This window comes from Lepisosteus platostomus, chromosome 20 (assembly GCF_059453375.1).
Source record: "Lepisosteus platostomus isolate fLepPlt1 chromosome 20, fLepPlt1.hap1, whole genome shotgun sequence".
Classification (NCBI taxonomy): domain Eukaryota; kingdom Metazoa; phylum Chordata; class Actinopteri; order Semionotiformes; family Lepisosteidae; genus Lepisosteus; species Lepisosteus platostomus.
This window is the reverse complement of record NC_142630.1, coordinates 11,418,018-11,434,554: the sequence shown is the minus strand read 5'-3', so window position 1 is coordinate 11,434,554 and position 16,537 is coordinate 11,418,018. Positions and strand designations below refer to the sequence as shown.

At 34.3% G+C, this 16,537-nt stretch overlaps 1 protein-coding gene across 2 annotated transcripts; it reads right to left on the bottom strand.

Annotated features, from left to right (window-relative positions):
* Positions 1–366: 366 nt before the first annotated feature.
* Positions 367–16,456, bottom strand: hdip1 (HDAC and MIER1 interacting protein 1). 2 transcript variants are annotated; one of them, XM_088613486.1, is made up of 4 exons: positions 16,338–16,456; positions 6,028–6,124; positions 2,252–2,431; positions 367–1,125 (listed from the first exon to the last, which is right to left on the bottom strand). In XM_088613486.1, the coding sequence occupies exons 1-4, from the start codon at positions 16,350–16,352 to the stop codon at positions 1,007–1,009; spliced, it is 411 nt and encodes a 136-aa protein (XP_088469612.1). In that variant the 5' UTR covers positions 16,353–16,456; the 3' UTR covers positions 367–1,006. The 2 variants fall into 2 exon arrangements, with proteins under 2 accessions (XP_088469612.1, XP_088469611.1); XM_088613485.1 differs by lacking the exon at positions 16,338–16,456 and adding an exon at positions 7,108–7,477.
* Positions 16,457–16,537: the final 81 nt, after the last annotated feature.

Genomic DNA, 16,537 nt, shown 5'->3' with positions numbered 1-16,537 from the left:
AAAAATGCATTAGAAATGCTATAATGTTTTACACTGTTTTAAAAAATACACAACTTAACTGGAAAAAATTTCCTTTCACGTGTTAGGAGAGAATTAATGGTTCTCCAAAACATTTTTCTACAATGAACAGCTCACTCCATTTCTTTGCAAACTAGATCTTCTGTCTGTTAATTGTTTTTTTTTTTTAAAGCTGGAAATCAAAATAACTGGAACATGCGGAAAAACCAATAATTCATGTTGCATGCAAAAGCTTGTAAGTAAATCATCCATCCAACACAATCACCACATGCACAGCAGTTAAAAGCAAAAAAAGAACATTCTTTTCAAGTCGGTATGTACTGTAACTATTAAAAGGAACTTAAGCAGTTATCCTTTTAAACATTCAATTTATTAAAGAACAGAGCAAATATTTTAAAAACAATCTGTGAGATTATATATTTGTGAAAACAGAATAAAACCCAAATTAAGAAGGTGTAGGTGTAATAAATAGAATGGTCTTCCCAAAATCTACACATAATACATAAGCATCTATCAAATCTCATGGTTCAACTGCACCTAAACTTTATGATAATCAGAAAGCCGTACAGAGGAGTAAACCTTTAAGAATTGCCTTTTCTGCACTAAATTTGGTACAGTACCGAAATTCTCTTCAAGTGTTTCCCCCAAGTACAAAATTAAATATACAGAAAAAAAGATTTCCATTTGATAAATCTTAGACTTTTTAAGCACAACAAATACACAATATTTTTAAAAATCTGATTTAAAAGTAAAAAAATGTATTTCCTAATACATTGTTAGGAAACTATTCAAAATAGCAGTAATTTATGCATACAAATGCATACCCAGTACCCACATTCCTAGTGTGCAAGCTGAGCAAGTCCTTCATAAAACGACAGAACTTCTGGGTCAAAATTCACCCAACTAGGTCCTCTGTGGTCATTCACAATTTTCTGCAGCTCAAGTCCTGAGTAGCTTCATTTCGTGGTCAATCTGTTACAAACTGGTATTACAAAATCAGTCTCTGACCAATAATTTTTCTGTTGATTTCAGCCAAAGCCACCGAAAAAACAAAGGCTTTTTCATCTGAAAGATTGGCATAAATATCAATCTCTTTTTCTTGTTTTTCTGAAAAGAACAAAACAAAAGGAAAAAAGTGAAATTCACAAATAATGCCAAGGTAACAGTATACAGCAGAAGCAGATTAATAAAGTTGCATCATCAAATTAAAATTAATTATAGCAAATAACTGTAAAAGAAAGTCTCATGTTATGCTCAAAGCAAGCTGGTAAAATAAAACTTCTCCTAGGGATATCATGATTAATTCACCAGCCATGCAGCAGCAGAGAGACTACTTTGTAAATCATTAATCTGAACAAACTGTCCAAGCCAAGCTGTACTGAATCACAAAGACTCGCTTCTTACACAACATTAAAGCAACAACATTGTAAAATGGTACTGAACAAATAGGCTTAACGGCTAAATTGATCAAAAACTCCAAACGTAACTAGAATCATCTTTCTTTACACTGAATAATCCAAAAGCTTTCATTTTGAAAAACACAACCAAAAGATGTTTTTTTAAGCCGAGTGAGTGATCACAACGCTAACATTAGTGTGTGTGAACATGTCAGCTAATCAGGGGAAAAAAACAACCTTCTGTACTGAGAACTGAGGAAACCACAAAGTTGCGTATTTTGCATTATCAGTGTATATACTCACCCATATTGCTAAACGAAGGGTTGGTACAATAACTGACTTTAAACAATATTCAATTAAGTCAAATGAGTAAAACATTTCTGTTCACCATCATTAATCATTTGCATTAAGAACATTTTGGCTCCACATCTATGACTCTTGATTTAGGAATTCATTTAACTATGATAATATGATTAATGCACACAGTTTAAATGTAAACGGGTCATAGTATATTGCTGCTAAATTTCAAAGACGGTTATAAAGTACCAAAACCATATTAGCACTATGTCCATACAGACATTTAAGATCATTCTATTATCTATGAACTATCCGTTGACCAACATACCTAAATTAATTCAACAATTTGTTCTGGTTTTTGTTTTTTGCCTAATGATGGAATATTTTTTTCAAACTACTGAAAGTTTGGGCATCAAAAATCACTTGACTATTCATTGATAAGCGTGTTGTCAAAATGAAAACAGCCTAAAGTACATGCTATCGACAGTGAACGTAAAATTGTTGTTCTACTTCAGGATTTTGACAGACATGAATGTTACCTTTTTCATCCTCGTGTTTTTTATGGGTTGTTGTTTTTGGCCTGCCCCTTCCTCTGCGGATGTGCTCCGATTGGCTGTTGGAACGAGAGCGCTTTCTGTTTTCCATGTCTTTGTTTGTAGCCGAGTTTATTTTCTCTCTGCGTATCCTCTCTGTTCTTCTCCTCTTCGCATCTGATTTATCTGAAAATATGCCACATTACAAATAATGAAGCTTTCTTAATTATTTAACAAGATCAAGAGAGTAAAGCATTTATAAACCACAAAATATAACTGATTCACCTCTCCTTACTTAAAACTTAAATTAAGGACTGAAAGCCCTCCCCACGGACATTTTCAAAAACCACCAGAGAAAAAGTGCAGGAACATAGTTCATTCTGGGATTTCATTATTACTTCAATTGTAAAGGTTTTTAATACTACAATTTGTAATAAAGAACTTCTGTGGTTTTGTAGATTCCCTTGCTTTTCCTATGACTCATGAGCCACAGTCTACTGGTCCTTAACATTCTTTTCATTAAGAAAATAAAACCATTATAACTTGACTAAGAAATGGTTCCAATTCTATGGAAAAAAACATTTTTCAACATTATAAATGTTAATGTTCATAAAGAGGTTTAACAACATTCAGAATGATTTTACTCAAAGAGGTGCTACATACTGAACAAGATGCACATTTATAGGGATACTTTTAAAATTTAACATTGTTGAGCGATACAAACAGTTTGGGGAAAAAAACAACTTCAATATTTATGGAGGCTTGTTTTGTATATCACTTAGTCTTTACTCGGCTCTACACATTAAGATTACTACTGCATGTAAAGCAGGAACAAAGGCCTTTTTGAAGAGATCATAGATATGACTAATGTGTTTGCTTAAGGTTGTCTCTCAACCTTAAGACTGCATCACCTCACATCAAGCAAACAGTTGTATCTCAAACAAAGAATATTTAAGAATATGAAAGACACTTCCATCATTGTTCCTTATTTTCTGCCTGTTTTGCTGTTCCTTATTTGACGTCTAACAATATCACATTGTAACAATAAAGCTGAAGAAAACATACTTTCCTTTCAGCATAAGTCATAATAGAGCCCATGGCCTTGTTCACACAAGATACTATATCCAACCTGGTTAAATTCCATTTTGGGTTTGCACACCCTAACCTCCCTGAGATGTCAATTTAATTCAATTGGAGATGTTATACCTCATTTCTCCACCTGACCTGCTGTATTGTGGGGTTACTGTGTTTCAGCAATGTAGGTGCTGCAATTCAGTGGTGGGCAGGGTGGCCCCCTCCTACAGTATATATGTGGCTATTCAGAACCCACTGGGATAGAAAGCAGTATACAAATGCAAACATTCTATCCAATTTTCCGAGAAACACTGACACACAAGCTTATTTACTGCTGCTTCCGTTACACAGATTTAGGACAAACGGCGCACACAAGAAAAAAGAAACATCCCCAGAAGCCTGTTCCATCAAAAAATGTTTCTGTAAACTTTCAAGTTTCAAGAAACCTTCAGGTGGCACATAACCAATCCTGTCCTACGTCTTCTAGCTTTTTGAAGGCTTTTTTTTCTTTTTAAAGCTAAATTTTGTTGAAGTTTCCAATGAGGTTCTAATTATTTCCACGTAAAACAGACTTGGTTTAGCAGGGCAGACAACACTAAAAATTCCACAAAATAAATCAAACTCCTCTTCTGCTCAAGGAACAGCAAAAAGAAAAAAAAGGCAAAGTACACAACGTTTTGGCTGTGGATAATTTATGTATTTCACACTTTTGCTTTTGACGTTCCAGTGTGGAATTAACCTCTACTTATTCCTCTTCCAGCACAGAGTGCTGATTCAGCTCTCTGCTCTAATCTCTCCTGTCTGCCACTGGACAAGCTGTGTGACTGAGGAGCTTGTACTCAGAATTGTCTCCTTACTGGCCATAGGTAAGATGTTACCTGAATCAGAAGGCAGGTCTACTGTTAGAAACATTTACTTCTGGAAGCACAGAAACCGACAGCATACACAAGAAAACATTGTGTCTGGAAATGTGTTTCCTTAAGTATATTAGCCTTTTACCTTCTCAGTGTTGCCAGATTGAGATGTTGCACAGTTATATTATACTACTGTAAACCATCAATTATTTTTCAGGTTGTAGTACATACTTGAGGTTTCAATCTGGTGCATTTTCAAAATACCAGGCTTAGAATATGAGTCTGTTAAACTTTTAAAAGAGGTTTTCTTAGTTGATTTCTTATGGAGCACTATGATAAAGGCCATTTTCAACCTAGAGGAAAGTAAACTAGCATTGAAATTTAACCCCCAAAACAGAACACTGTCAGAAAAGAGAAGTGAGTTTAACTCCTCCTTTGAAAAAAAGACAACATGTTACATTAAATGGTTTGACTGTAATCTGAGCTACCTTTACTACTGGAAAAAAACAGCATTCCAGCCTTCATCAACACAGGAAGCTACTTAATTATCAAAGGAAAACTTTTTATTCTGCATAATGACAGAAATAATACAAGACATTAGAACTGAAAAAACCTTCTTCCAGTACTTTGAATACAAACTTACACAGATTAAGCAACAAATCATGTTAAAAATAACATTTTAAATATTGTAACCAAACATTTCAAAGGAGAAGCAGTCATAACCTAATTAAAATATCCTGAAAATCTGACACTGATTATTTGAAAACAGCGGTAATAACCTTAGTAATCTGATTGCTACATTTACCAGCTCATTAAAAAAAAGTTATTTTAATTTAATTTTAAAAGATATTTAAAGCTGTACTTTAAAGAACACCATATTAAAGATCTTAAACATTCTTCATAAATGAAGTAAGAAAAATAAGTGAAAGGTGAAAAGTATAAAATGAATAGTTCTCAAATGTTAATATTGCTAAATAAAACTACAGTGAATGAATGAGCTCTCTTGATGGGATTCAAATTGTAACTTTAAGACAGGAGAATGGAAAGAATTAGGGTACATGCAGAGTGAGAGCATTAGCCTGGAATTAAAAATGAAAGTCCCATCCCCCACCTCTCCCTGTATTCACTCATGAAAAGTGTTGTCAGCCTTTAAGCCACTGCAAATTGCACACTAATTTGAAAACTTGAGAGACAGCCGTTACTTACTTTTAAATATTTATGATTGCTTCACAAAAGATGCCAAGACAGATAAAACTAGCCTGTGCAAAAGCACACAAAAATCTTCAACAGGACCCTGCATTTACAAACCTGACAAGTCTAAAATCTTACAATAGTCATTTGTATTTCAAGTTTAATACAAATGCTTAAAAAAATAAACTAACATTTTCATTATCAGATGTGCTTAGTACAAGCAGCAAATATGTACTCAATTTAAAAACCAAGAACTGTGTTAGGTCTACACCCTAACTGAATAATTAAATCAGTAGAAGGCTTTTTCTGTTTTAAACTTTAAGAACATTTTTGTGGCCTATTGTCACCATCATCTCTATTACTAGCTCTCACACAGAAATACACACACACTGATGTAACTACCACGTGGTTAGGACAATGGTTCATACCAGTCATATTTGATTAATCTAAACAAGGGAAGTTCGTTGACAATAACTATACACTGTGAATTGTATTAACAACTCTATGAATCGTAACCATATCTAAGTGCAGAAGTACAGTCACATACCTTGTTCAAAATAGCAATTAAAAGACAGAATAGCTTTGATATTACAATAAAACGTCTCATTTTCAATCGTCTTCGTTTAGTGATGCTTGTTAATCATGGAGAAAACTTGTAATTACCTATTGCTGGTGGCGATTTCTCAGATTGTTTGGCGTTCAGAAGTTTTCGGCTAATGAACACATAGCCACAGGGACATGACTTGCATGCTACAGGAATCTGATAAAAATTGAAAAGAATAACTTTAAGCACTGGCGCCCTTTGTTTATGCCATCGGTTAAATTTAAATGCACTACATCTTTATCACTCAAGATTAAAAATGCTGGAGGATTATACACCTATTTTACACTGAAACTGTTGGCTGTAAACTCTGAAAATCAGTTTAACTGCATAAAGTACAGACAGGTTACACGTAATATCGTTTAAGCAGTAAATTACATTTCTCTGCGCTTTCATTTTGGCGTCATGTGCGAGTTCGTATTAGTACAAAACCACCGCTAGAAATCTGGACTGTCGCCAATTTACAAAAGTAATGATTGCTATATAAAAAGTGAAGATGACGTAAATATCATTATAATCTAGCAAATAAGAATGTAAGTAACGCAGTAGTTCAACGATATTAACCACTGCAGACGAAAGGTTCAATTTCAAGCCGTATAGATTTACTACCCGAGACATACAGGAAAGCAATTTAGCTATTTTTTTTTATTCTTCCGAAATTAAAACTTCCATATTTTTAAGCATGTTATTGTATTGTTTACTAGAACAACTCATTATGCGAGCAATGCGACCTTCCGATGAAAAAAAATTGATGACGTATTGTAAGATTAATATTATCTACCCGACAGTATATTCATAAGAATCTATTTTATATTGCAAGGCAGGAAATGGCAAGACCATAGCACCGACTGGTTCCTAAACTGTAATAACTATGCATTCATTCAAAATTAAACATTTCCACGAAGGCTGTTATTAAATATACATACCACACGTATCAGTGTATCTGAATGCAAAATGTCATTTAATGTAAAAATAACCATTGTGATATCCTTGAAAACTATCCTCCTCACACCCAACCATTATAAGTCCAACTTCTGTTTACATGCATAGTTTCCTTTCGTACTAGCCGAGCAACCTCGGTATAGCCCAGCTAGACTGATAAATTAAAAAGTAAAATAATAAATGTAGGCATAATTTCTCACCTGTTGATCGCATTCAGGACACGATTTGGTAGCCATTTTAACTTTCTTGGCTTTATTTACCGACATTCTCTGTCTCTTTGTTGGGTGCTTATATTTAACGCGTACTTCAATCCCAGCAATATTGCACTGAAATTTCAGCCCGCTGCTCTCCCAGCAACGATGAAGTGCAGCTGATCCGACCCGAGAGCTCCAACACTCACCAACTCGACATCAATCACACCGAAACACTGGCCATGCGCACTGCGAGCGCGGAGACCTTCATTCGCTTTTTTTCCCCCAATACTGTAGCAGCAGGCATGCGCAAGACTTCAATAGGGGGGGAAAAAAAACTTACAAAATACATTTTGTGTTTTTAGCGTTGAAACTCCGTGCTCTCCACAGAGCATGCGTTTAGGTTCTGACCTTGTCTCATTGCCAAGGAGCAACGACTGCTGAACACAAGGAAATAAACACTAAGTACCCCTTGTATCGTTGTTGCTGTCATATTTGTTTTTTGAATGCGGTCAATTAAAAAAAAAAACTGCTGTGCCAAATGTCTGTTGAAGACAACGCTGAAGTGCCGATTATTAAATATTAAATGCAATGCCAATATTAAAATTATTTCAACTTTAAACATACAAAAATGTGGACTTTCTTAAACGCCACTATTTTAGTAATTTGCCTTATAAATTCAATTTACCTTAAAACTAAAAAGTGAATTAAATTCTTAAAATATTGATTTTAGACGTTTCTCGGGCTGAAAAATGCTTATCTTTCAAACCAAGAACAGTTAAACTAGATTAGCAGAGTAGCCCATCCCCCATACATTATATACTGGAAACATGCTGTAGCCATAGGCAACTCAGCTGTTTTTACTACGAACAGAGCTTCCTGCAGCTATTTTTATTACTAACCATAATAATTATACATTTCGAACTGAATTAAATCATTTCTTCATTTAAAATTATTAATAAATTATGTTTTTTTTAAAAACAAGCAAATATATAAATTGTGATTCTTTCACATTCTTTCCCAGAGTTGCTGAGGAAGGTAGAGTCTATATTTGCTTGTGTGTGAGGTTCGGCAGCTCAGACATACTGAAGAAAAGATCTACCATCATCCTATTGTTGTTAAGACCCACTTGTTTTAAAAGCAAAAATAATCATTCACACGTGCCTATCTGTTGGTTTGTAAAGTTAAAGAATAACTCCAAGAAAATTACTGAAACGAGCAGATTTAAAGGTATAATGTATGAAATTGAGAGGGTTAATCTGTTTTTTTTTGTTCTTTAAAATAAAACAACTTAAAATGGCCAACTAATTTAGATTCCTGACATTCTATTTGATTCTATAGTACATATTTTCTACAGTATTTATTTTAATAGGATGTGGCCAATCTGTCTGGGGTTTTATCATAAAAGCAAAACCATGGAGATTTTACTGATTACTGGTAGAATGCATCTTCTGAAGCTTCTGAAGATCCTGAATCTATATATTGTACATGCAATACACATATGGAAACATAAATACATCCACTACCACACTGACTAAATCCCAGATCATTTAATTTGAATGTAAGACTCAAATTACAACTATTTATTCAACATAAATCTGCAAAACTTACATCAATTTGTTCTGAAATATTTTGAACTATCTTTCTAAAACAGTTAAAACCATATATTTATATTATGTCCTTTACTTCTGGTTTAATCAACAATTATTTGTTATTAACTACATAATATATTTTTATTGCAAAACCTTTGCACAATTCACTCCCTGTCAACTAGTTCAACATGATAAAAGTCACAGTTCTGTCTGTTAACACTGATCTGTATCTCTGGTTCTTCCACATAACTGCCACACAGTCCTGATATTTCCTTGTTCTCCGTGCCTGTGTTGCAATTTTATAGTGATCAAACAGAAAACAGCCTCATAATTGCTTGCATTTGTTGCACAATAATACAGAACAATTTTATAATTTAAAAATTAAATAGGCTAATATGCCTTCAAATTTACTTATTTTTTCATTTGAAAACCTTTTATTTTGTATATTGCAAATAAACAAGTCTTTTTTAATTGAATAAATGAAAGCATACTTGCATAGCTGATCCTAAGACAATATTTAAGGTATTGTATATTTAATTCCAAACTGTATTTTTAAAAAAGTAATTAAATTAAAACTTTAATGTATATTGTTCAAGCCTGTTTATTAAAGCACATTGAGAAATAATGATAAAATACACTGAATGCTATAGACTAAGTCAGCTGTAGCTGTAGGCCTACTAATTTACTACTCTTAAGAGGCCAGAAAGCATTCTTGAAAATTAGGTCAGGCATCTTGATAATGCTCTATACAGCAACCATATCTGTGGTTGTAAAAGCAAATTTATAGCACCCTCTACTGTGTAACCCTTTTTTTCTACAGAAGCAGTTTCATTTCAAAGAATACCATAAATGGAACCAGTGAGGTTAACAGATCACAATTTCAGTTAACGTAAACCATGTGATATACACAAAGTAAACTGAAGCTCATTTAATTTTTACATATATAGAATATAACACTTCATTACAACTTCAAATAACATTATTTATTCTTTCAGAATAATTCTAAGGTGCATTTTTTTCTAAAGCAAAATTTGTTTATTTAGCTTTTAGTTATATAGTTTAGTTAAATATGTATATTTATATTACGTATATATAGCTAAATTTTATTATTATACATAAAGTATTCCTAAACAATATTAGTTACTATTCAAACTTAATACAGAACTATAATTGGTAAAAACAAAGAGTTTACATTAAATCTTTGCTTATTGAGATTGTCTAACATCATTTGAAGCATTATCCTATACAGTGCTTGAGTTATTTACTATCACGTTTTCTTAAACATATTCTGAATGAATTTTGAAGAGACACCATTTCTATTCAAATTACCACCCACATCAGAGTAAATATTCAAGCATGCAGTTAGATGTGTTGAGTCAACAAATATCTGTTAAATATGACATGAGTAGGTGTCAGGGAAGCTGGCTAATTCACATGCAAAATGTAGGATTGTTGTGCAAAGTATCTTTAGTACAAAGCAACAAATTGTACATTCTAAAAACACTCAGTTAAAGAGAAGTGTCAAGCGTGACAAATGACGAAACCTATTTATTATATTACTTTGTGAAAGAACTAGATAATGAATAACTCAATACAGTGTAACACTTTGCTACAGCTTTATGGGAGTATGGAACAAGCTACCCAATCATGTTATTGAAGCTGATAGCCTGGCATCTTTCAGGAAACAGTCAGATGACAATTCTTGGATAAATTAATTACTATTAATTACTAACTACTCCCATTTACAATATTACCCGAGTTCTTATTTTTTAACAAGCAGACACAAATTTTCATGGTGAGATACAGAAGGCCCACACAGTGATAGATGTTTCACCAAAACTGATATGAGTAAAATTAATTTTTCCCTTTGTATGGCAAAATTAAATTGAATTTTTCGGCACTTTTTTAGGGCTCTTCTTTTCTTCTCTGTAAGAGCACTGATCTCTTGTTTTTTTTTATTGGCCGATCTTGGCATTGTCACAGAGCTCATCTTCCTAATTTCTACAGGCATCATGAAGTTTGAGAAACTCTTTTCTTTTTTTTAGAAATGAAGCTCTCATCTTGCTAGTGGTGACCTGCTTGTTCCTGAATTAGCGTAGTGCTCTCCTGTGAATTGATCATCTGGATCCTGCCCAGTTGTTCTTTAACTCCCAGGTCACTAGTCCACTATCTTCACACACTTCTCATGCTTCAGTCTGGCATCTGAGTAAGGGCCAGGCTATCCCTCCTCTGCACTTCTTACAAACCCAACGTGCTAGGTATAGCAATGATTCTGCCACATTCCTGCAACTTTTCTTTGCTTTTGTTTTATAACTTGTATAATTAGGCCATGACCAATATAAGAATTTCACATGCAGGGATATCCAGAGTTTATATTTACAGGAATAGTTTTTCCTCAGCCTGGAAAGGCATAAATCAATAAATATATGACAATAAAGAAATCAATATGATCATTACAGCCGTTATCTAAGGATTATATACAAAAGAAATTAAAATATAATGCATGGACAGCACAGATGGATAATGAACCAGTGAAAGCTGGTTCCTTTCTAAGTCAGAATATAATGTTCTGTGTGGAATTATATATGATGGGTTTTATATATACTGTATGTTCATATGTGTCTGTATGAAAAAGTGCCCTTAATTATTTTGTATAAAAAAAGAGCCCACATTTTCCGGATTAACCAGGACAGATTGCCATGTATTTATGCTTGTGGGTTATTTTCCTAAACAAATAAAATATATTGTCTTCAGAAACTTGTTTACAAAAAATGGTTAGATGTTTAAATAAATTATTTTTAGGAATGTAGGGTTTTAGGGCAGGAAAAACAGACATTGCAATGCCCAAGCACAATCTTTCCATATGTCTGTTGTCTCAGAGTGTCATTGCCTTCTGATTTAGTAGTGTATTTTGGAACATTAGTATTTAAATTAAGACACAAAATGCTAAATAAACATTTTGAAGAATGTTTGAACACAGAAGGGAACATTAAACCTGACAGAATATGAATCACAAGCAAGAAGGGTAGTTAGAAAATTGATACCCTTAAAAAGGGGATTTCAGTTTTGCATCTGGTAAAAAAAAAACTTTCCTACAATATGCAAAGCGTAGTTCTTAAAGTGGGTTTAGAACATTGTACAAATGGTGTAATACACCAAGCTATCCAGTAGATGGCCTTCTACGAATTTTTGATTGACTCCAGAGAGATGGAAAAAAAGTTACAAAAATATAAAATACAGAACAAGTCTTTAAACATGTTTTTCACTTATTGTTAAGATGTTTTCATTGTAAGCCATTAAGTGGCATTTATTATTGTCTGTGGATTATTCTATTAAATAGTGTTTTCAATACTCCAAGTTTTCTACTCAGACTGGTTGCAAACATGCAGGGCAAACAAACCAGTATGTCACAAATTTACAAACAAATTTCAAAAATTTTGAAAGGAAATATTACTGTTAGTGAACTGATTGGTTCAGCTGCCTCACTGCTCTTAGGTTTTGGGCCAGGTCACTTCTTGCATCCAGTTTGCATATCGTTCCATTATATAAAAATAGAAAAAATACACTGCAAGATACACTGACTGGTATTGCTAAATCGTTAACTTTTGCACAGGCACAAAAAGCAACCTGCACTGAATACTATACTGTATGCCAAACGTCACTGCCCTTACCAGTGAAGTTACAAGAATGCTATCCTACACATATGAGCAAAACATGTATTCCCCTCTTTGTTGAGACTTCTCATAGATTTCCATTCTATTAATAATTATTCATACTCTGGGTGGCAGCATGGTATAGGGGGTAAGTCTATGGACTCATGGGTTTGGGGTTAAATGTCTTGTTGCTGCAGAGGTGCATTATCACTTGATGCACCTCAAGTGATAATCTTTACGCCGATTGCTCTTGTCCACACAGCTGTTGACTGGGGTCATATCAAGAGAGGGGGGGAAGTCATTCGCTCTCAGTTGCACCTAACAGGATGAAACTCTGGAGAAGCTCTAGACTTAAGGATGGTTGTAGTTTAAATATTAAACTATCCAAGTATTTATGCTCTGCCAAACTAAAACTCTATATGGTGTGACAATAGACCTGAAACATGCTTTGGGCACTTTTATATTTGAGCATTTGGTTTCTAAAAAAGTCCATTTACATTTCTACACATGGTGTGCTTGTTAGTAGTTACTATCTTGATGTAGACATTCTCCAAGTGCACAATCACACATTTCTATTCCCACATTTGCATGCATCTCCCATTAACATTCTTCGTGTGCAATTTATATTTTTATTTAAACATACTATATATCAAACAGAGAACAAAAAACAACAGTTTCCCCAACCCGTGAAATCCGCCCTCCAAGATTTCCAGACTGAAATCTTTTAGATGATTTTGTATTAATGGAAGTAAAGAGTAATTAAAACCTAACCATATCAACAGCAGCATGCCACGCCTCCAGCAGAACTATGAATCTCGTCAACAGATGCTCCATATAAACAATATTTAGAACTAAAGGCACCAGGAGAGGAAACGTGAAGATTCCTTATCTAGCATCAACAACTATATACAGTAGCTTATAGCTACAACTATATATATAACCTATTACTTGTTCCTTTGCAACTATATAGCTGTGCGCAAGACAAGCCAGTCAGCAGTTTTTCCCATTAGGCACTGTAGGCACAGTATCTAGAGCCTACAACATTTTTAGGGCCTATGAAGGAGGGAAACACTAGTGACTAACAAAAAATGAGCTGAAACAACATGCTTGCGATCGACTTTAGGTGCTGCAAATCAATAATCATACGCAATCTAGCAGCTTTTCTAGAAACAAGAAGGATCGAAGTAATGGTCGCTGGATTCGCTCCTTCAATCATATGGTTTAGCATTAGAATAGTTTAAAGTGCATTTAATTGGCATTTACCTCTCTTTTAGCACACTTCGAAGTGAAAGTGCCTAGGGCCTACAAACACCCAAATCCGGCCCTGCCAGCTAGGTCAGTTTGTGGCTCTGTGAAAGTCTCAGTCACAAGATGAAAAGGCTACAAACAAGAGCCGGCCATTAGTTAAGTGATTCAAAGAGCTCATCCACTCAGTCCTTGAAAGAAGCTGTCAAAGAAAGAATAGTATAAGCCTTGTCAACATGGCTGAGTAACATGGGTAACATGCTCCAGACTCCCACAACGTTCGGGAAAGCTTGCAGTTAGTGTCCACCTGTGCTCCCTTGTTCATATTAAACTATTGTGTTCAAAAGTAGTCCACTAAATTGATTTTAACAATGCTTTTGAGGATTAAAAGAAGGATCAGGATACTTAAATCAGGTCCATTCACGATCAAGTCTAAAAGATGTAATTCTCTTATCATCTATTACAAAACTAATCTCGAATTAGGGAGACCCGAAGAAGGCTCCACAGCCAAAACATTGTTTTTCTTTCTTCTCTTTTCAGCATGGAAAATAACCTTTTTATCTTAACCTAAGATTAGAACCTTATAATGTAGTGACCAGAATTGTTGACAATGTCTTAAAGGGACTTCACACAATTGCATTTTAACTTTCTATAAATTCCCTTTTTTTTACATTATAACTATATTTAAATACTGTATATTGAAATGTTATGATATATCCAATGTTCCAATGGCCCTTTTTCTTTCTTCCCCAAATTGTCTAGAAAATGAAACTTACTGTGTTATTATGAACATCTGTCGTTTCATAGATAACTGCAGTGTTTTCCCATATATTTTAGCATTTTGCTATCTGAATGTAACACTCTGCTCCTATCTAAATTAGATAGGAGTCCCAATTTCTCCGACCAGTTATTAAATCTCAGTAACAAAATAAATTCATGGAAAACATAGAAAAAATTACAAATTTTGAATTAAGCACAAAATTGAAAGTACTATAAGTCGCCATATTGTCGCAAACCCCTGGTCTCGCCACGGGCGAGGTGTGATGTGATGAGTGCGTTCCTGCTTGCTAATGATTTAATGATTAATGTAATACGATGTACGAGCGAATGAGCACGGGTTGTGCAGCAGATATTTCGCTGCAGAAAGTTTCCCACGTGATCTGCAGGCGCAGTTAACAAGTAAGTTCTATTTATCGGCAAAACCTTTGAAGTTGAAAGCAGTATTTCTATTGGATTGAAAGAGATGTATCCACAAGCCTCGTTCTTTACAATGTAATAAGGTCACTTCATTCTGGGTAAATTTCACATCAATAAATCAAAATGGTCTAATACTACTCCCCCTTTTAGTTATTTTGAGATGGAGCTGAAACAATATTTAAATTCTATAAAAAACATGGAAAACATGATATATGTAAAAAATACAATTTAATCACATAATTTACTTCATTACCTCTGGCAGTTAAATGTTTTTTTTTTTCTGTTTGTGTTTTTTCTCTTGTACCTGTTTCTGATCCTCTGGTTGTAGTTGTATTTGTAAATTCTAAATACGTTTAATATGAATAAAAAAAAAGAAAAGAAGGCCACTTCACGTCACCGGAAGTTTTGATGTCTCTGAATCGCACAATATGGCGCTGTCCATACCTGGAAATTTTGTCTATTTTGTGATGTAAATTGGAGGCTTTACATGTTACTGTGTACATTTGACTTTTACTGTGGTTTGAAATGCACTCATTAATGCTGATTCTTTCTATCCCAGACAAATAAATATTGTGTTGACGTTCCTATTTAAACATCTCCTTGCCAGGTGCCTTGAATTTAATTATTCTTGAATTTCATTGGCCGTCCCTACAGTGTGAACGAATCCTCCTGTTTGGTATAATCTGCATAGTTGCCTAGTTTAGCTTAACTAATCTTTTAATTTAGGAGGATCAATGGTTCCAGTACAGATCCCTGTGGAACTTCATTTATTCACTCATTGAGCAATCATAGCTTATCAGTAAACTTTCTTTCCCCCATATCGCCTGCAATTTATATTTAATCATTTATAAGAAACTTGATTAAAACCTTTCTGGAAAAATACACCATATCATACATACCATATATAACATTGATATATCAATATTATATATACCAAATCATATGCTTTGCATCAATATTGTTGCTTGTCTTGTTATTGTCTTCATAAGCTAACTTCATAAGTGTAACTGAAGTAAGACATATTTGTCTATAAGTACGTTCAGTTTAGTTCTCTGTTTATTAAATATGTACTACATTAGCAATTTTCCAATCTATGGGATTTTTCCAGTATGACACATATCTGAGCGGACTGTTAGTAGTTTGTTAACAGTCTATGAATATCACCTCTCGTGTCCTTAAGTACAATGTACAGGACACAATCATGCCCAGGAGATTTCTCCCTTATGTGTTAAAATGTATCCTATACGTTTAACAACATCACCTCTTCTTCACTTTGTCCTCGCTGATCCTGAGGCATGTTGCCACACTACCTTGGTAAACGCCTGAGTAAAACATTCATTTAATATCCGGAGCTTCAAAAGAAACGTATCACTTTATGTATACGTGCATGTTTTAGGGAGAAAAAAAAACAAGTTTACTGTTTGTATTGCTGTTCCGGCTTTTAAGGCATCCCTTAAGCTCATGTGTAATTCAAAGACATGCATACGTCTTGGTTGGTCACTGGATGTACAATTTTCAACCTGAAGTGAATGTTTTTTTAAGCCGGACGTACCTTCAAATCAGGCATACGTCTTGTTTGTGCACTCCAGCAGGATTCTGGGCGAAATAAATCCGTCCTGGAGAGGGACGACGAAGACTGGGGTCTCCTTTACCGACAGCCCTTTTACGACTTGGGTTTTGTAGTTCACTGACCCTAAACACTTTTTGGTATGTCATATTGACACACACCTACCATGACTACAACACCCAGCA

Bases quoted from the DNA above. Each gene is read 5' to 3' on its own strand.
- hdip1 (XM_088613485.1), bottom strand. From the start codon at position 7,173: ATGTCGGTAAATAAAGCCAAGAAAGTTAAAATGGCTACCAAATCGTGT. The intron at 6,125-7,107 runs GTGAGAAATTAT...AATTTTTATCAG, and splicing joins GTCCTGAATGCGATCAACAG to ATTCCTGTAGCATGCAAGTC. The intron at 1,126-2,251 runs GTAACATTCATG...TGTTCTTTTCAG, and splicing joins AAAACACGAGGATGAAAAAG to AAAAACAAGAAAAAGAGATT.